Source organism: Helianthus annuus, chromosome 4 (genome assembly GCF_002127325.2).
Source record: "Helianthus annuus cultivar XRQ/B chromosome 4, HanXRQr2.0-SUNRISE, whole genome shotgun sequence".
In the NCBI taxonomy this organism is placed as follows: Eukaryota; Viridiplantae; Streptophyta; class Magnoliopsida; order Asterales; family Asteraceae; genus Helianthus; species Helianthus annuus.
The window spans coordinates 175,848,933-175,869,978 of record NC_035436.2 but is presented as its reverse complement, the minus strand read 5'-3'; the positions used below and the strand labels follow the sequence as shown (position 1 = coordinate 175,869,978).

Genomic DNA, 21,046 nt, shown 5'->3' with positions numbered 1-21,046 from the left:
AAGCGTAAAGAAACGAGCATCGAAAAAACGATCATGACACTCGATACACCAACCCTGGAGAGTGGAGTGGTTTTGTTCTCGAGAAGCAAGCAGTTCAGATATATACCAGAACTATATTTTTTGATGTTCAACTCGAGATTCAACATGCTATTCATCGTTGTACTAGTGTCATAGATCACGTTGGTGATTTCATTAAGTTTTTTATAAAGGATCTCGATCAGCCATGTTCTTCGTTCTTCGAGGTGATAATGTGTTTTAGGTTATGTATACATTATTTTTGTTTTTTTTAATTATCCATCTTTTATATGAACTGTGTTTTATGGATATTCAATGTTACAGGTTATGATACGCGAGGAGGATGTTACTGTTAAGTGTAACTGCAATAGGTTTGAGCAGTTTGGATTGTTGTGAAGTCACATTTTTTGTGTGTTACGGATTCTTGATGTAAGGGAGTTTCCGAAACAATATATATTGAGGCGTTGGACGCGTGAAACTGTTCCAAATAGTTCCCCCGTGTCTATTCTTACGGATGGTGGAGATCCAGATCATAGTGAGGAGGTTAACCGTTGTGTTCATGAGATTTGTCACGCAACTGAGTATGTTGTGAACAAGTTGATTTCAAAATTTGATCAGTTGTGTAATTTTCGTGATCATATCAAGCAGTTTATGTCAGTCGCTGATGAAGCTCAGATAAATGCACCTCCCAAGACACGACGTAATCGATTTGCTGAATTGCTGGGAGTTGCTCCAGAGAGCACGGCCACTATCCGTGTTCCAGTTGGTACCAGGTTCAAGGGTTGTGGTTCTCATAAACGCCTCAAATCTCAAAAGGAGCGAGCCATAAGTCAGTCTGGAAGTAAACGTCGTCAATATTCATTATGTAAAAAATATGGTCATAACAGAGTAACGTGTTGGAAATACACCGTGGCTGTGCCTGAGGCAGGTGCGTCGCGGAATGCTGAAAGTAATGATGCTACAATTGGTGAAGGAGGTGCTGCTACAGTTGTTGAAGGTGATGGTCCTGGATCAAACGATGCTGATCATGTGTTTTACACATCTGGAAACGATGCAGATATGGATGATGAAGACATAGCAGAGTAGGATCTTTTTTATCAAAATTTTAAGTCTTTTGCTGAACTATTTATTTTTCTGTTTTATTTTTCTCGTGTGTTTGTTTTGGATTTTTTTTTTGTTGATTTTAAGACTTGTTGGGTTGGACATTTATGTTCTTGTTGCTTTGTGTTTTAGTATTAACTTTGTTTTTTAAATAGCCTCTGGTGTTTTATATGACGCTTGATTTGTTCGTGGTTTTGGTATACAATTTAATTTGTAAAGCTATTAAAATGTGTTTTAACTTTGTTTAAGTATAGAGACTTGATGAAAAAGAAAGGCTGGTTTCCAGATCACAGTATTTTCATAATATATATAGGCTGTGTTTGAAGAGTTCATACATTAATACAAACTGTATGTCTTATGTAGATCCAAACAAAGTAACATTATCGACATAAATTCACATTGTTAAAGAGTTTCAAACTGTTATAGTTGACATTTTTATCGACAGGAAACAAAAAAAAAACACTGAACACACTGAACATATTCTAATATATAAAATTCCAAAATATAACACCACCAACAAAATGTTAAAACTGTTTTTGTAAAACATCACATATTACTTCAACAAACCACCGCCAACGAAGTGTTTTAAGTTGAAAACATCCCATTTTAAGTTACTTCTCCAATCTTTCATTGATTGCGTCGAAGGCTTTTGCTTCTAGCCTCTTTTTTTCATCGACCAGCAACTTTTTATATTTAGCAACTTCAGCTTCAACAAAACCTTTGTACTCGTTTGCGTCACTTAGGAGCATCTTCGTAATGTACTTATGCCTGAGATCATCAATTTCTTTGTGCTGCTTGTATGTAATCTCACCCGCATCAGTGCACTCATTTGAGAATCCGCATTCCCAACCTTTTCCAGCTACGCCCTTTTATGTTTCCATATGGCGCATCAGGAAAACGCCACAATCGATTACATTATGTTTTGTACGCCATGGCATCTCCAATCGTAGCGGCTCAACTTTACCGATCGCCCCTCGCCCCGCCCGCTGGATGCCCATTTTTTTCCAAATACACTGATAAAGCATCACGCTGCATGATAAACAATTTAATCAGAGATGTGTTTTAAACTAAATTCATGTAAATGCACAGATTGTGGCATAGGTTTGTTTACGTATACCCGTTATTAACAAGGGGAATAATTTAAAATTCTGATGAAGTGTGTTTTAAGTTCATACTATTGTTATTATGTAGTGGCACATTACACTGTGTTTTAAAGTATTATAGTGCTAATAACGTATCATTTAGTGTCAATTGTGTTTTAACATCAAACTTTAAAATTTTGATGAAGTGTGTTTTAAGTTAATAATATTTGTTATTATGTAGTGTCACATTACCCTGTGTTTTAAAGTATTAATAGTGCTGATAACGTCTTATTCAGTATCAGTTGTGTTTTAACATCAAACTTTATACATATAGAACTTTATGCACTATCTCAAACTTTTTGCAGGTTGTTAATTGTGTTTTAACAAATATGTAATCAATTGGCATGCATTTGTATAACAAAGGACGTTTGTAGTTTATATATAGAGGGGCGTACCAATTTTTCCGACCGTTTGTTGTATTTGTCTTGCATCGACACATCCTTAGCGCTGTTGTCCAAAACCTCTACCTTCATGTCCCTTAAATTAAAACATACGCAATAGAAATGATCGTCGTGTAAGACTGGTACAAAGATGAGCGACTTGTTAGGTATCTTTTTCACATCAGTAGAAATTAAGACTGGTTCCATGTTTTCTGCGAATGATTTTGACCTCGATTTTGCACTTTTTTGTAGTCGTCTTCATTCTGCATTTTAAAGTGATTATGTTAAACAATATTACAAAAGTAGTAAACTTATATTACAAGGTCATTATGATCAGCCTTACCAACATATTTACTGAAAAGAACAGGCGTGCGATGCTCCCCTTTTGCTTGAATTTTTCTTCACAATTCAACAAATCCGCCCATGCGCTTATTACCAATATGTGCAATTCCATTCCCGGCATTAATGATTCTAGCGGAGATCTCATAACCGGCACTCCTCTCTTAGTTCTAAACACAACATCCCTAATGTATATAAACAAGTTTTAAACAATGTGTTATAATAATTTCAGACGAATCACTTTCAAACATTGTGTCTTAACATATTTTGTAGAAACATTCGTATTATAAATGACATTTTTATAACATACCACATTGAACCCCAGGCTGAAAACATGTATGAGCTGACTGAGACCTCAGCATTTTCAAGCTTTGCCCTAATCTCTACTGCTTGCTTCACGTATGGAGACATTAGAGCATCGGTCAACTCTGTTTGTCTTTGCGGTCTTACTTCCCGCTTTCCAAGGTCCAACTCGTGTATAAGCTGCCCACGTCTAATCGAATATTCATATTCCTCCTGTGTTTTTTGGGAGATCGGTGTGACGACGAGTGCGGGCTGCTCCATTACGGCAAGCTGAGTCGTCGGTGTGCTTGTCTTGTCAACCGTCTTACATATCTCTTCTACCAATGAAGGTATCCACTGCGACAACTGTGACATATCCACATTCTCCTTATTTGCCTCTTTTTCTGGTGTTTTATCCGTAGGAGTTTGTGGTTGTCCAGTTGTCATACATGTAGATCCAACCTTTTTCAGCTTCTCAGTCCACAATGTGTGTTTCTCTTTTATTTTCTTACTTTCGGGGTACAATTGGGAACCTTCCGTAAAAATGTCGTTTATCCATTTCACACAGTCGTCAAATTGATTGAAGAACACTTCCAACATTCCCACATGCACCTGATTTACATCAACCACACTTTACACATTATCATTGTGTTATTTCCCATTCTGCAATGTGTTTTATCAGTCTCACACTTCATAAGGATGTGTATCAAAGGTTCATTGTTTTATTACCCAATCTGCAATGTGTTTTACCAGTCTGAAAATGTGTTTTTGGCATTCTGATTGTGTTATAAGGTGTTGCATGTGCCACATTTCAAAAAAATGTGTTTTAAGTAATTTCTTATTTGTATTTAAATGTTTTCACTTATACATTATATTTGTGTTTAATAGAATAAATTGAAAAACTATAAGAGTACCTCGTCGCTTTGGGTCGCTTGTGGTGTCGATCCATATTGAGATACCATAGGTGACTTAATCCCCGGCTGACTTTGTTGTGTTTACCCCCACTCGCCGGTTTCAATGCAGTATTTCTCTATATCGGATGTATCCGCAACAGGCACTGTTTCTGGGCCAACATCTACGTTCATGCATTTTTCAAACTCTGCATTGAAACCCGCATTAACGGGAATTTCTTCGACAACAGGCGCAGTTTTCGAGCCACCTTCAACATCAGATTTCTTCTCCCCAACCTGATCGGTTTTCGCCCGTTCTTTTTCAATTTGATTTTTTTTTTCGGTACCTCTGAGACCGTAGGTTTACCATGCGTTTTACTGGCCTGCTTCACAACAGACTTTTTGTTTTTAACCGGATCAGATTTGCTAATGTGTTTTACATTCTTGGATACATCTTTCTTATATGCTTTCACTTCTTTTGCTTGAACTTCTTCATCAGACTTTTTTGCAAACGGATAGCTTTGTTCCGGATGCAAGTCATATGCCTCCACTAACATTTGATCAAACCTGACCGAGTCCAACTTTATGTTGACTCCGTCGATATCGTCCTCAGTGCTATCTTCGATGAGATGAGCTGCTCTTGGCTCATCTTCCTCGTATTTCTTTTGGTCACGTATCAACACTGCCTATAAATAGGAAGAACAAACTGATGTCAGATGTGTTTTAAGGGTTTTATATACATCATATTGTGTTTTAACAGTTCTAATGCTATTTAACAACACCTTGAATGTGTGTTGATGGTTTTTCCTATGCCACATTACATCACATTGTGTTTTTTACAACATGTTGTGATTATATTGGAGCTGAACAAAAACTTTGCAAGTTGAAACTATCTTAATGTGTTTTACTAGCAAACAGATGTGTTTTAATGCACAATCATAGTGTGTGATTAGAAAATTATATATGCATTCAGAACATATCACTAGCAAAGGCATTGGTCCAAGAAGGGGTTCCTTTGGTGTCCATGTTTCCACCGTTCGATCCAGACACCTGATCATGTACTCACACCAGTTAAAACTTCTGATATCCTTCCCTCGATGCAAGGTTGATAGAAACTTCATATTAATTGATGAATTCGTAGTTGTCTCTCCTAGCAGTGTGTTGTAGAACAACAAAAAGTTTAACACAAAGATTCTCCCGCTCGCTTTTTGGCCCTGCATGTATGTTTTGAATTGACAGGCGTCAAACGTGCAGGAGCGGTTTCGAATTGTCCTTTCCATTCCGCCACAACCTCGTGGAAATCTTCCCTTGCTCTCTCAACCTCCTTTATTTCTTCATTCCCTCTTGGCACGCCGAACACATCGTTCACCAATTCCTCCGTTATTTGAATGTGGTGGCTACCGCAATTCAAGACCCGTGTTTTAGTGTCGTAGTTATTTACCAACCACCAACCCAGAGTTGAGGGAATCGGACCCATTTTAAACCCAAGTATTGACCCGAAACCTATGTTTCTGACAGCTTCCCGTTGATTTTCGTTCAAAGATTCCATCAACTCCCTCATGTGCTTAAGAGCTAATCGCAAGGTTAGTTTCCCATCTGAAAGTGGTATGTAATTTTTTACCGTTGTTGACATCTTGCGTGTTTTTGAGTCTTTGCTTGACCTAGCAACTGTGGGTCGTTGTGGTTTTTCAACAACTTGTGGGCTAGCACCCGACCTCGTTTTTCTCCAAGGTGGGTTGTCAAAATCATCATCTGAATCTTCTATTGTGGTACCTGACAAAACACCAACACATGAAGCCGATCAGTAAGTCAGTCTTTTTAGTAATTAAAATTAGTTCATAATTTCAATTTACCATGTGCCACTTCTTTAGGCTTATTGACTGTTGGTATAACCGCAGCCTTTTTTTGTTTCGATTGAATTCTAGCCTTTTTGTCCTTCCGCTTCTTACCGGTTTCGCTACCGTTCTTGCTCGCGTCGGCTGAAAGAAAACTCATAAAAGTTGATGTTAGTATTATGCATTGTGTTTTACCACAACAAACATATGGTTTGACGTTTGTTCATCTAACTTACATATGGGCATTTCACGATTTTCGAGGGGTTCCAACTGTAAATCGACATTTTTATCCATTACGTTCGAAAACAAATTTGCAATGTCAGACAGAAGGGTGCCAGCAGGTGGTTGTTGTGCGCAGTCTACTTTGTTGTCTACCGTTTTTTTGTAGTTTTGTTAACAGGTTCAACTGTTAGTAACAAAAAAAAACACAACTGGTCAGACAGCTAACTATACAAGTAACCCCCCACACTTTCCGCCACAACTAACCGCACCTTGTAAAGGTAATGCTTCTTCTGTGCCTGATTCATCCAGCATAATTGGTTTTTCAGGTTTGTTTACGGGTTTTTTTGAAAGCCATTTTCCTTTTATTCTCTCACTCTTTCTCCGTTTTACTGAAAACAGTTGTTTAGGCTTTATAAAACACAATTCCCAATCCCATATTTCCCCTTATAAATCACAGTTCATTAGGCTTTCCAAAGTTAACACATCAAGCATAATTGTAAAACACACAGGTACCAGTTCATGAAACATAGTAAATCACATTTATGAGAAAACCCAGTAGCAATCAAAGTTTTTAAAACACAGTCCACAAACCCAACTTACTCATCTATAAAACCTAGACAAACTGACCTTAAAACCCATCTGCCGGAAAACACATTTGAGGGAAAACCCATTAACAAACAGAGTTTTTATAACACAATCCACAACCCCAAATTTCTACTCTATAAAACCTACATAACCTGACCATAAAACACATTTGTGGGAAAACCCATTAACAAAAAAAGTTTTTAAAACACAATCGACACACCCAAATTACTACTCTATAAAACATCCACAAACAGACCATAAAGCACATTACCAAATACAACCAATAAAAACACAGTCATCGACAATACACGGTAATCCTACAAACATTTGTTATTCAAAACACGCACCTACGGTTCCGGCGACTTCAACTTTCCTTTCGGCGACTTTAAATCTGCTTCCATCCATCTTGTTTAAAGTCTCCTGTTTTTTGAATCTCTTCCCTGCAAACATGAAATACTTCAACGTAGAACACGAATGAACCCTAATCGCCTCGTAAAACACGGAACACAATGACCTCTAGATCTTACGTATATAGAACTTGGAAAATCTCTTATCTTCATCCATGATTTTAGGTATATTTGGTATGATTTTAGGGGGTTTTCGTTGTGGGTTTAGAGAGAGAAAGAGAGAGGGGGGGAAATTCGCGTGTAATAAGGAGATGTGATATCCTGACAGTTAATTTTGATTGATTTAAAACACTGTTATTGACGAAATTGCCCCTACTCATTTAAAACAATCTATTAAATATAGTTAAATATTACAAGATTGCCATTGATTTAATCTCCACCCTTAAACACACCAATCGGATGGACCAGATCGCTTCCTAGACTTTCTAGGAAAAACACACTTTCCGCAGGAACCCTACTCTATATATGTATACACATACATACACATATGAATACTAATTCTTGATGAATGGTGGCATAAAAATATAAAATAAATAAACAATTATTAAAGAGTAGTGTCTTAATTTGTTTTTAGTTTCATTTGAGTGTTAAATTCTTGAAAATATATTAAACCAAATATTTTTATTTTAGTTCAGTAATAATCAAGTTATATATTTTGGGTTCAGTTATAAATAAGTTTTATATTTAATTGATTTTTTTCTTTATCGTGACGAATCAAATCGATACCATACGAGCATCAGAAGTATTGGTATTTGTTTTTATGCTTTTCTCGATGTTTCTTTCGGTTTCGTGACGAACCGATTCGATTCCGACCCAATAATATTAGTACTGGTAAAACTGTTACCAGTTGTATTCACTTATGTCTTCGTTTTTGTTTCTTACGATTTCTATATCGAGTACCCGTATAATACCAGTTTTCTAATGAATCGAACCGATATCCACCGAAAACCCGCCGGAAAGCGCGAGGAAAACAACTAGTAATCATTAACTTGAGAATCAGTTTTTCAAGTACGTGCGAAGACAACTTACCACAACATAGAGGTGCACAAAATCGGTTTTTTAGCCTAAACCAGGTTGGATTGAAACCGGGTTAAGTCAAAGAAAGTCAATCCAGTTTTGGTGAAACCGGTTCGTGTTCCAACCCGATATTGAGGAGTGAAGGATCTCATGTTTGACTGGTTTGGAACTAGGTTTTAACCGATTTGGGTTTGGTTTGAGTTGTTTCAAGCCGGTTTGAAGTATATGGTTACAAACCGAAACCCTATGATTCAATCCGAGTTAAAAATAAGGCTCGGTTTGGTTTCTTAATTGTTTTTCAACCTTACGGAAAAAAAAAGAAGAACAAATATAATCCAAAGAAGCGAAAGAAGAATAAATATAATCCAAATAAGCGAAAATTTCCTGGAAAGCATTGCTGATAAGGTTGAACGTAGTGGGGCGGTATAGCCTCTTATAGCGCCATTATCGCGCCGGACACACCACCCCCCTGGCGCTATGGCCCAAAATTTTTTTGAAGCGCTATACTCATCGCGGCGTGAAGAAGATGCAATTTGAATTTTTGACCGTTTACCAACGGTCATTTTAATAAAAAAAAAATTCATTTTATTTTTAAACCTTTCCTTTAAATCATTCTCCTCTCTTGTTTTTTTACCACACACACTCAAACATTCTCATATCTTCCATATTTTTTTAGAATTCTTGATATTTTATACAATGAATCCATTCAACCGGAGCTTCATTCCTCCCCGATCTAGTGCGGACCCAAACCAAAGTGGTAATCCTACTCGCCCCGTGGCGCCGGTTCCCACTAGACCCAACCCTTTCGGCTCCGGTTTTCTCGATTACAATCAACAAAGTCCCGGGTTCATGAATCTTTTGAACCAACCGCTATCATGGGACCCTAATCTCTACGGGTGGAACCCAAATCAAAACACGGATGGGATGGGGTCGTCTCAAGCGTTTGGGTCGGATCAAGCTTTCGGCTCCCCACTACACGAACCCGATGTTGTTCCGGAGACGCAACCCGAGGTACCGGATACGCAACCGGAGACGCAAAAAGGAAAAGGAAAAGCAAAACGGGCACATAAAAAGAAAGTGGAAACCAACACCCGAGCGAAAAAAAATGTGATAACGTGGGAGCCCGAAGAGGAGTATGCGTTAACCCGCGCTTTCATCGATGTTTCGGAGGACCCGGTCATATGTATGTTTATTTTTTTTTCTGTTTTTAAATTTATTTTCTGTTTTTTTTATTTTCGGTATTTTGTTTTTTATTTTCTGTTTTGTTTTTTTATTTTCTGTTTTGTGTTTTTTTTCCGTTTTATATTTTATTTTCTGTTTTATATTTTATTTTCTGTTTTGTTTTGTTTTTTATTATTTTCTGTTTTTTATTTTTTTTCTGTTTTTTATTATTTTCTGTTTTTTTATTTTTTTCTGTTTTTTATTATTTTCAGTTTTTATTTTTTAAATTTTGAACTAACATTTTATATTGTTTTGTTTGTAGCAAACAATCAAAGTAAAACCGTATTTTGGAACCGCATACGAGAACTCTTTTTCGAGCTCATGGGTAGAGGAGAGGAATACCGCCTACCGGACTCTATATTGGGGAAGTGGACCGATATAAACAAGAAGTGCACAAACTTTCAAACCGTGTACCAACGCTTGTATTCCGGATGGAAAAGTGGAAGTAGCGATGAAGACATTACGCAAGAGGCATTGGTCGAGTATACGAACGCTAATGGCCATTTCCCGTACATGAAGTGTTGGCAAATCCTTCGCCATAGCCCCAAATGGGCCGTCGTAACTACTCCAAGTGGTCGTTCGGGAAATACACGGCCATCAAAGAGGTCCAAAACAAACGAGTCGGGTGAACCCGAAACGCCAACCTCCGACGCTCGAAACATCGGCTTGAACGAGGATATTCCGGATGACGAGCCGGCGGAGGAGCTACCAAGACCGCCCGGAAGAAAAAGTCGGGCGAAAAAACCCGAGTCGTCGTCGATGTCTATGGGAACGGATATGAGTAACGCATTTTCGGAGATAAACAAGCGGCTTCAAGACATACACGAACTCGGTAACAAACGTTTGGAGGAGAACCGCGAAGTTACGGAGATTATGCGGGATCGACAATGGGCTCACGACTTTGAGTTCTACTCCAAACCGCATGACCACTTAACGGGAAAAGCTTTGAAAATGGCGTTGGCACAAAAGGAGCGGATTGAAAAAAAAATATAATCTTTGATTGTGTAATTTTTTTTATGCTAGTTTAATGTTTTTTTTTCTAGTTTCATGTTTTTTTTTCTAGTTTCATGTTTTTTTTAATTTTATTGTACTTTTTTTATTTAATTAAATGAATTTTATTTTTAAAAAAGTTACAAATGAATTAAAAAAATAAAAATTAAAAAATGAGTAATGATTACACAGGGGCTTTATGACTACGGCCTCAAATTGCATAACGCCCCATAAAGCCCCGGGGTGACGTGGCATGCCACATGTCGCATAACGCCCCTAAAAGGGCTTTATGACTACACATTGCCTAAGTAAAAAAATGGCAATCATTGGTCAATTTTGGGTCGTCTTTGTAATTTTCTACAATGCTACCCTTTCATTTGACAAGGGATAGGTTTAAGTTAAACATTCAACACCATTTAACAATTTAAAGAACCATGTTGCCCTATAGAAGTGATATGAGTTCAAAACTCCAAATTCTAACCAAGTACAAAGTTAAATGGTATTTAGGTGTAAAAATTTATTGTTCAAAAAAAATAAGTTTTCTTGAGTTCGAGTAATTGATTATTTTTAGACAAATACATGAGCCTAATCGATATAAACCAAGACCTTATGAGAAAAAAACCCAGAGCATTAGAACGATAAGAGGACATGTATTTGGGTATGGAACCGCATATAAGATTAGTTATAAAGCTTTTTACGGGCTTGAGACGGTTGTGGTATTAGGTGATACATGTAATGACCCGAAGTGCAATTTAGCGATTATAGATGGCTCTGGTTTATACGTGTCTGTTACCGGAACTTGAATCACCACCACCACGACAGTAGAGGTAAGGTGGTGGTTGTGGCAACAATGGTTGGAGGTGACGATGTTGCAGGGGTGGGTGATGTATACCGACATGATTGCTTTAGGGGTTCTTGCAATAGCAAAACAAGAGTGAAATCACTTCAAAACAAGAGTAATAGCACTTTTTAATATAGCTCTGCACATAAACCAAATGTAGAGCCCTGAAACTAAACATTTTTGTGCTTAATTTGTAAAAGAGCTCAACTGCTTCATTAGTACTCTACCATCAAACCATGTTAAACAAGTTACCATCATGAAATCCAGATCATACGCTTTGAATCTTTGATACCATAACAAACATAACCATTAGAGGCCGCAAATTGCGGGTCGGACGATTCGGTAATGGGTGAAAACGGGTGCCGGTCAGGTTGCCCCGCAAGGCTGCAAGCACTTCTTTGTTTATATTTTAAAAACCTTTTTTTTTTCTAAATAACCAAGGCATTAAATAGATATACAAAACTAGATCATCACAAAAATAATCTAAACATCTACTAGGAACAGAAACAAAGGTCATATACTTTAATGGTGGACAAATTGCAAAAAAAAAAAAACAAACAAACAAAAACAAATATAGTAACTGGAATAACAAAAAAAATATCAAAGATGAACTAGAATGCAGTTCTAATGTTTCCTAAGACCATATTGTACAGAACTGATGAAGGCAGGTAATGTCGAATAATAAAAAACAATACCTATTGTGCTTTTGGCTTAATAACCTGATATCACTGTGTACCGGTTCTCCTGCTTAAGCAAAGAAACAACTGCAATCTCATTCCGATACAGGTGTAACCAGCCTATTGGTTGATGTAATGACATGGCTACCTTGGTCCTTGAACCCAATCAAAATGGAAAGAATGTGGTCATGTTATCTCTGTGAGCCAGCTAGATAAAGAATAATTTCCAAGAAAATAACAATTTGCAGAAAAATAACAGAAAGCACATGTGGGGAAGAATGCATCCAATGTTTCTGGCCTGTGTACAAAAAAGGAACAGTATGAAAAAAAAACCCCTCAGCAACTACCTTACAGCTTGCTATTAAATAATATGAGTGAATACAAACAGTCAGCACAGATTATAAATTAAATACATCTGATAAACATAATTAAATATGCAACATGACACTGCATGTTGTGAACATAAAATAGTTTTAGTCGGATACCTGAAAACGATCCGGATGTGGGAAGATATTTTTGACACCAATAGAAATGAAAGAGCAAGTCAGATAACTTTAGAGAACAAGAAAACAAGATCCACAAAGGTAATCAATCAGCAGGTAGAGGAATCTGAATTAAATTTTTACATAAACTTTTGAAAAGCTAAACTAAACAAGATGTTTAAGAGAAAAGAATGAATATATTGGAAGTCAATGACTAAATGAATTAATATGTTACACAATTACAAAGGCACACAATAAACAAAGTATTACAAGTGTCAGGGCTTTGGCTACAAGTGGGTCCCAGATCCACTCCATAGCAGTTCAGTTCAACCGCAGAAACTCGTATATGCAAATTACAAATAGAGAGTTCTGCAGCCTTCCATAGCTAGCTTACCATCGTCATCAAATCAGTAAGCTTTATTTTGTTTGTTGTCTCTTTTAAGTTGAACCTTCAACTTCTTACCACCTAACTGATACCCATTCATTGTATTTATTGCAGATTGTGCAGCAGCTGGGGAGTCGTAACTAACAAACCCTGCTAACATTCGACTAATTAGAGGCAGAATTGTTACAATTGTTGGAATTGGAATGAAATACATAATGAAGTTCATACCGAAGCACTTGCTAACACCAGTTGCCTTATCGACGAAAACCTTGGAGCTTAAAACCCTTCCAAACCCTTGAAATGCCTTTGCAAGATCTTCATCCCCGAAATCTTGAGGGATGTGATAAATGAACAGATTAGCGCCAGGTGGACCTGCACTGAAAAAGACTGCTTAAACATTCGACGATAACTGAAGTTAAAAACTCAGTGGGTTGGTAATGGGTCAAACGAGTTCATGTCAAATTGGGTTACTTTTGGAACACGTCAAAGCGACTCGGTTTAACCCGAAAACACTTCTGTTCAAACTGTTGGTACGGTTAGGACTTAGGTATTTTGAGTGAGTCGCTAATGGGTTCATGTCAAAATGGGTAAATAAGCAGAGATAGAAAGAACCTGCTAATTTTGTTTAAAAGTTAATTGCATTTTACATCCTGTAAGTTTGAACCAAATTGCAGGCGTTGTCCTTTAACTAGCGTAATTACACTAGATGTCCTTTATGTCGTTGTTTCTCATCGGGCGGTGTCCACTCACAAGAAGCATAATGGTTATTTTCATTTATAAACTAAAACCAAATTAAATAAAAATAATATATGCTAACAACAAAATAAGTGAAAATGACCATTATGCCCTCATGTGAGTAGCACGTGTTATGAGTTAACAGAAAAAATTAACTGGGTTAAGGCAGAAGGACAGTGCCTGATGAGAAACCATAACATAAAGGACAACCAGTCTAATTTCGTTAGTTAAAGAACAGTTCCTGCAATTTGGCTCAAACTTAAAGGACGTAAAAATGCAATTTACTCTTTGTTTAATTTAAGCCCTTTGACCCGTTAAAGAAACACCATGAACACACTGACAGTCAACTAGTCAAGGGAAAGAAGTGATCTACAAAAAAAAAAAAATTAACAACCTTCGACATGGTCTGGGACACTTCCACTGACAGTTGAAGAAGTTGCGGGATGGTTATTTGCAGCTTCTGGTGGTACTGGGCTAGACGGGCCACTAAAAGGCCTGATTCCGCCAGAAAACGCCAAAGGATATTGAAGCCTGGGAACGGTTGGATAAGCAGAGCCCATATAACCGGCTGGTGGAACCGCATAGTTTCTTGGAGAGCCTGCTCGTAATGCATTTGCTTGAGTTGGGCTCAGGTTGGTAAAAGCGGGCTGATTCTGCACCGGGGGAAGGCGATACTGCATGAGCCCATAAGTTCCAGTAGCCTACTTACAAAATCAACTCTTATTCATATAGTAACTTCAATGCCAAATGGAAATGACAATGATAAAACAAACCTGATACCCATAACCATTATATGGTGACATGTATCCCATTGGAAGTGCTCCAAATAAAGACGGATGTTGACTCGGGTCAACATTTGCCAAAGTAGAAGCCAGTGATTGAGCCTTCTGAGCTTTTCTAGCTTGTCTTTCCTTTTCGGTGTCTGCCCATTTAACAACCAAAGGGACAGTTGAACCCTAATACAAGAAAAACAACAAGATTCCATTAAGGGAAAACAAATGCAAAATTATTAATATAAAGCAAAACTAGCGTGTGCGTGTGTGTGTATATATATATAAACCTCCATCTTGTGTTTTCCATTAAGGCCCTCTATAGCAGCAACAGCTTGTTCTTTTGTCTCGTACTTCACAAAAGCACAGCCTGCCATAGTGATGATTCTAAAACATGAAATAACGCCCCAAAAATAGATAACAAACTATTTTGCAGTTTGCTGAATCGATGACCAGAAAATATCATATGCACCTTTACTTGTTTGTTGAGAACCTCTGAGAATTTGTAGGTCTTTTAGGGTTCCATATTGTGAAAATAATGCTGACACTTCACTCTCGGAAACATTCTTGGGAAGCATACCAATAAAAAGCTTGTGTTCTTGGGCAAAATGTCACGGGAAATAAAAAACGCTAATCAGATAATGCTCATGTCCGTTATCAAACACCAATTTTCAATTAAATAAATGACATAGTGTGACATACCCAGTCGTTCCAACTCGCCATCAGCATACTTCACTTGCAATGGACTAGATGCCTGGTGATATAACAAAGAACATGTAACATTAATTCAAAAAGTGGAAAATCATGTCTACAGGGTGAGTTCATATTGGCTTTAACTCACTAGTGTAACAAACATCAAAAACCTTAAAACCCCATGAGAAGTAATGAAATAATACCCTAGAACGAGGATAAACAGTAGGGTAGTTATTGGCATTTTCAAATTCCAAAATCATAATCGACTCTTTTACCAGCAGCAATAAGGAGAGGTGATGGTGGTTAATAAGTAGTGCCCAAGCCCTTTATTTATTTGCACTTATTATACTACTTTATGTTTGATAAAACGCCATTACTTTAATAAATATCATATTGTACTACTAACAGTAATCATAATATATCTTTTAAAATAATTGAAGCCGTGCCTTGCAAGAGAGATAATGAGTGTCTCAAATCAAGGATGATGTCCAGTAAAGCAAGTTGCTACATTATGCCCTATTTTTCCTACAAGAACTTTACTTAACTTTATGATACTGTTTCTTTTATACTAACAAGCATAAACAATTCTTATACAATTTGTACAGTACCTCTTAAGCAATTTTGACTTGATTCAGCATGTATTTTAACAAAAATGTTGACTATTAGTTCAAAAAATTTATAACAAAACAGTGAGCAAACAGGTACCATATAAGGTTATATACTTATACATGTTTAAAAACACAAAACTTTGCAATTTAACAGAACATTCTAAAAATCCTAAAAATAGAAAATGTTACAATTTCAATGTAAACCCCAAACATAGAAAACTTAGTAAGTTTGATGTAAGTTTGATGTGATGGAGATGTTACACCACATTTCTTCCTAATCCAACTTTATATCCACCAATGCACTATACAAAACCTCTAAACCAAATTCTAACAAAAATAAACCCAACAAGAAATACGAAAACCAAAGATCTGAACAACAATTACCCCGGTCAAAGTCTTCTTATTATGAAACGCATCCACAGCCTTGTCAGCTTCCTCTCTATTCGGACATATAACAAAACAACAACCTGATAACAGCAAGTAATTACAATTAGGGTTTCAAGAAAACAAGATCTCAACGAGTCAACACGAATCTCGATAGCCACAAATACAAATTGAAAACAACAACGTGAATCACGCATTGTGATCCGGAAGTGATAGTGGCGGAAAACGCGTAATGAGGAACAATTTAATGAGGAAAAAGTGTAACCGATTTAACCTCGAGAAGCTCGCGTTGCTTTGTCTTTGATGATGTTGACTTCGTCGACAAGTGCGAATTCTTTGAACATTGCTATGAGTTGTGGCTCCGTCATGTGTTTAGGAACTTGACCGACGAAGAGCTTCACGCAGTCGTCACTGTGTTTTCGCAGCATGTGAGGTTCCGCCATTAATGCCGTCGCTCGGTGATCTCGAACTTTCTCTCTCTATACTTTCTCTCTCTATAAACTTCTCTCTCTAAACTTTGGTCTTCGCTGGTTGGAGTCCTGTTTAGAAAATGGGTAAAACTTTCAAGGAAAGATATATTTATATGTAATTGACCCCTATACTGTAGGAACGGTGATATTTAGCCCCTGTACTATGTGGTTATGTATATTCACCCCCTGGGTGTATTGGAGAGTGGAGATCATCCTATCCAATTACCCTTATTTTAGATTTTGGTAACAAAAGAAGTCCTAAGGTCATAAGGACATATAATTAACTTTAACATGTGGAAACCCAAAATAAATTTTTCGTAAATGATTTTTGACATATGTATGCTCATGTGTATAATCCGATTCTTTTTGGTAAATGATTTTTGACACACATATATGCTCATGTGTATAATTCAAGTCAGTGAGTTTGAGTTAATTTTATTTATTTAATTAGATATTATATATAGGGTTTGTTTGTTTTGTCTTGTATAGATTTGAAGGACATGTTTATAATCGATCTACATTCACCCAAGCTGTCCTACAAATTGATTGTTGGCCCAATTTGATTTTAATCCCACTAAAAAATTGAATTACAACCCACGTGGCTTGTAATTCTCTACATATGAAATTCCTTATATTTCTTGAATGTTTTAAAACTCAAACTAATTAATTCCTCCTAACACAATTCAGCTCATCTTCTGCTCATCGGAGTGAGACGAAGAAAGATTGCTCATCACACATAACGCTAATTGTGACAATATAATTAAAAATAGATTGATTTCATTCGTAACAAAATGTTACAATACATGGAACTTGAAATACAATATGTTCAATACAAGAAAAACAATACAACAAACAAGTACAAAAATTTATACAACATATTAAAAACTAAAACGTCTATACGTGTATCTAGGCATCATCACTACTTCAGTTTCATAGCATCGTCATCATCAACCTATAACATGTTAAAAAGTATAGTTCAATACAAATATGTATTGGCGAGTATACAGGTTTTCATACATAGCATAAAAGGATAAGTTTTAAACAATTCCACATGGCAAGCTATTGAAACAAGATAAACAATAAAATCGGCATGTGTTTAACTAATCAAACCAATGATGAAACGCAATAAGCTCTTAACATAACCCAAAGTTTACAGGCGGTGCGTTAATCTTATAGCGCTATATATGTCAAGGATAGGCCCGTACGAAGTTAATGATAAGTCAAACACAAAACGTATAACCCCAAGTTTAAAGTATCAAGTAATCAAGTAGGCATGCTGCATGCATGTACAAGGAATGTTTGTGCTTTTAAGAATCAAGTTTAAGTGTAAGTTTTACAGATTAACATGTTACACCCCAAAAAGGTGGTAAACGAAAAGGGGCTTCAAGTATACTCACAAAATTGTTAATTCTTCCGATTTTCCAAGTGTTGACGAGTGAATGAGTTTAGGAGGTTGAATGTATACGGTTTGGAGTTCAAGGTATGTGTAGAGTTGGAATTCAGAATTTAAAAGTATATGGAAAGTAAATATATGAGAAAATAACCATCTAGCACATAACACTCGTTTTTGACACTATGAAGCCCATGTGGGTTTGAATGTTTTCATGGGTTAAAATACCCATTAGAATCTTAACGAGTACTATGTTCTTAGATGGTGTAACCTATCATTTTGACAAGTAACCATTAGGTTATCATCAAAAGTTTGGTTACTATATAGTATTATATATTCTATATAGTATATATATAAGTTCTAGTCCATTATCATACAAGAATGTCATAGATGTCGTGCATGAGGTAGGAAGATAAATCTTCCATTTAGGAACCTCTTGTGTTTCACCAATACACAAGTTGTCATAAGACAACAAGGATGGTCGTGAACTTACATTAGTGAATTGAAATACATACTATCTAACTAAGAAAACATCAAGTAATGTGTGGATTTGTAGGTAGGATAGCCCATACTATCCAAATAATCACACAACTTCAAGTGTAGGACTTGTTCATCATTTGTAGGTTAAAACCTTATTAAAACAGAAAGTTTTTGAGGATTAAACCTCTGGATTTACATGTTACAACCTTGTTTTTAAGCACACATAATCATAGTCTTGATTAGTGGCATAAGGACATAGGAATATATGAAGAAAACATGAGTTTTCTTCCAAAACATGAAGATAAAATGAGCAGAAATTTAGGTGCACTTTGGACCTCAAAAATGGTGAGGTTTCACCTTATTTTACCCAAGAAAACTTGTGAGAACCTTCCTAGAGGTTATCCACGTGTTATAGATGAAGAAACAAGAAGAAAATTGAAGTGGAAGTGAGTTAAAACTCACTTTTTATGGCTGGAACTTTCAAAAACATGGCTGAAACTCAGCTGAGTTTGGGAGGGTTTTTGAAGTGTTTGGAGGCTTGTAAAAGTGGAATAAGGAGTAGGGAAGTGCTTATTATATAGGGATGGGATTAGGGTTTCAATGGGTTGGGCTTTGGAAATGTTTAGAAGGGGTTAAACCTTGAAACAAGCCCACAAAACCAACCCAATAAGGGCTGATTTGCAATAATAGGGTCTGCCATATATTTTTTTTATTTTTTTAAACATTATAATGTGCCATTTTGTTGTTTAAGTTATGCAATAATATGTAACAATGTTTTCCTTAACTCGTAATAAGGTATAACTTGGAATAAAACATGATTTAACTAGGTAAAAAATGTGATGTACAAGTATGTAATATGTTTGTAAGTGACAAGTATATGTCACATATTAGATGATTAATCATTGTGTAAATAAGCATATTATTAGGGGTTTTTAATTATCAACAATTTAAGGACAAGCATGGACATGTATCGTAAATAAGTATCGTATGTGTATGAATTACGAATAAGGATTCGATGTACATTGAATTCGAACGTATGAGCATGTATGAATATGTAGAATGTGAATTTAAAGAAATACGAATTTTATTTATGATCCAAGTCTCGGATTTTACAACGAAAAGACGATTACAAGAATACAAGATTTCCAAAAATAACGTTACAAGGCGAGCTTTCTAATTATGAAAAGTATGAAAAAGCAGGGTGTTACACACATGATGGGTATAACGGTAATTTCTCCTCCCCCTTTTACTAACACCTATTAAAACAATTGAATACCCAATTACACCACAAAACCCCTAAATTGTTTATAGACCCATCATCTTCTCCAAGAAAACCCCCAATCTGCGATTGGAATTGATGTCAAAACGGTCTTGCTTCGTTCATCAAACATGAAGATTCTGGATTTTGGTGATGAACTGATGTCAAATCGGTCTTGCTTTACTTCCACAATTGGGCTTGCAACAATAAGAAAAGGAAGGATGATCACGGGTTTAGCTACAATGCGGCGGATTTGGATTTGGACCATCGTAGCAGCCGAATTTGCCGAACGTATACCGGTGAGACTTTAGAAAAACCACCGGCCATTTCCCTATTTTTTGCTCTCTCACTCTATTTTTTGCTCTCTCTCTCTCTCTCTCTCTCTCTCTCTCTCTCTCTCTCTCTCTCACTCCCATTTCTCTTTTTAACCTTCTAACCTCCCACTCTTTCAATGCAGGGGAAACAAAGAGACAAGTGTTTAATTAAGATTAATTCAATTTGGCATAATTCAATTGCATTCAAATCCGTTGTGCCACTGATGATGATGCATCGTTTGGGTTATGTTAAATTAAAGAAGGGTAATGATAGATGTCGATCAGGTTTTTTGAGGGGCAATAAAGGAAAGGATTTTTAGTGTATGAGTATGGGGTGTATGTGTGTAACACCTCGTAATTTCTTTATTTCCATGTTTTTAGAAATACGTGTTCGTTTTTCTATTTTTGGAATCAGAGTCGAAATCGGATCGAAAAACTGACTAGAAAAGACAACCGAAGCGTTTTTAACACAATTGACGAACGTACGCGTCAAAATCGACTTCCAACATACATTTTATGTATTTTTCAACTTTAAATAAAATATTATGCTATTTTATGAAGTTCAAGTGCAAAGACGGACCGTAGTAACATATTAGGGCCACGCAAGAGACTGAACACACTAACGGGCTTTAGGCCCAACTCACACTTAACCTAACTATATAATCTCCTTATTCCCTCATATCTCACAAAAAACCCTAGCCCCCCCCCCCCTCATCACTCCCCCTGTTCTCTTAAGACTCCGGTCACCGGAGCCGGTTTCCAACCGGAACTCCGGCGACATTTCTCCGGTGAAGACTCAAAAACCAGTTGATACGGACTGGCCAGAGCAGAACTTCAGATGATCCGACAAGAGACCTGCAAGATCACAAGAGACAAGCACGCCGTTAGCCTCGTCACAGGGAGGGGGGCCTCTCTGTGACCAAGCTCGGGCGTGAGAATAAGTATTTGTGAGGAGGAAATAAGTCAGGGAGAGAGAGAGTAGCGATTACCCCTTGCTGGAAGCTTTGGCGGGGTATTTATAGCTTTTGGGTGTGCTGACGTGGCGAGTTAGTTAGGGTCAGACCAGTCGCTATCATGACGGTTATGGAGGTGGGGCCTAGTTAGTTACACCGGATCATTGTAGCGTTCGGTTC

At 36.9% G+C, this 21,046-nt stretch overlaps 2 protein-coding genes across 3 annotated transcripts; one reads left to right on the top strand and one right to left on the bottom strand.

Annotated features, from left to right (window-relative positions):
- Positions 1-8,910: 8,910 nt before the first annotated feature.
- On the top strand, positions 8,911-10,429 carry LOC110933925. The gene is made up of 2 exons (XM_022177124.2): positions 8,911-9,398; positions 9,699-10,429. The coding sequence occupies exons 1-2, from the start codon at positions 8,912-8,914 to the stop codon at positions 10,427-10,429; spliced, it is 1,218 nt and encodes a 405-aa protein (XP_022032816.1). The 5' UTR covers position 8,911.
- A 2,115-nt stretch (positions 10,430-12,544) lies between these two features.
- Positions 12,545-16,552, bottom strand: LOC110937333 (RNA-binding protein BRN1). Of its 2 annotated transcripts, none has more exons than XM_022179736.2 (9): positions 16,276-16,552; positions 16,002-16,084; positions 15,019-15,070; positions 14,789-14,914; positions 14,607-14,686; positions 14,320-14,502; positions 13,941-14,199; positions 13,040-13,183; positions 12,545-12,961 (listed from the first exon to the last, which is right to left on the bottom strand). In XM_022179736.2, exons 1-9 carry the CDS (start codon positions 16,442-16,444, stop codon positions 12,834-12,836), a joined length of 1,224 nt encoding a protein of 407 aa, XP_022035428.1. In that variant the 5' UTR covers positions 16,445-16,552; the 3' UTR covers positions 12,545-12,833. The 2 variants fall into 2 exon arrangements, with proteins under 2 accessions (XP_022035428.1, XP_022035427.1); XM_022179735.2 differs by having other exon boundaries at positions 13,941-14,247; positions 16,276-16,551.
- Between the last annotated feature and the right edge of the window lie 4,494 nt (positions 16,553-21,046).

Coding starts and splice junctions, on each gene's coding strand:
- LOC110933925 (XM_022177124.2), top strand. CDS start 8,912: ATGAATCCATTCAACCGGAGCTTCATTCCTCCCCGATCTAGTGCGGAC. Junction 9,399..9,698: donor TTCGGAGGACCCGGTCATAT/GTATGTTTATTT, acceptor TTTTGTTTGTAG/CAAACAATCAAAGTAAAACC.
- LOC110937333 (XM_022179735.2), bottom strand. CDS start 16,444: ATGGCGGAACCTCACATGCTGCGAAAACACAGTGACGACTGCGTGAAG. Junction 14,687..14,788: donor TTCTCAACAAACAAGTAAAG/GTGCATATGATA, acceptor TCACTATGGCAG/GCTGTGCTTTTGTGAAGTAC. Junction 14,248..14,319: donor ATAATGGTTATGGGTATCAG/GTTTGTTTTATC, acceptor TTTTGTAAGTAG/GCTACTGGAACTTATGGGCT.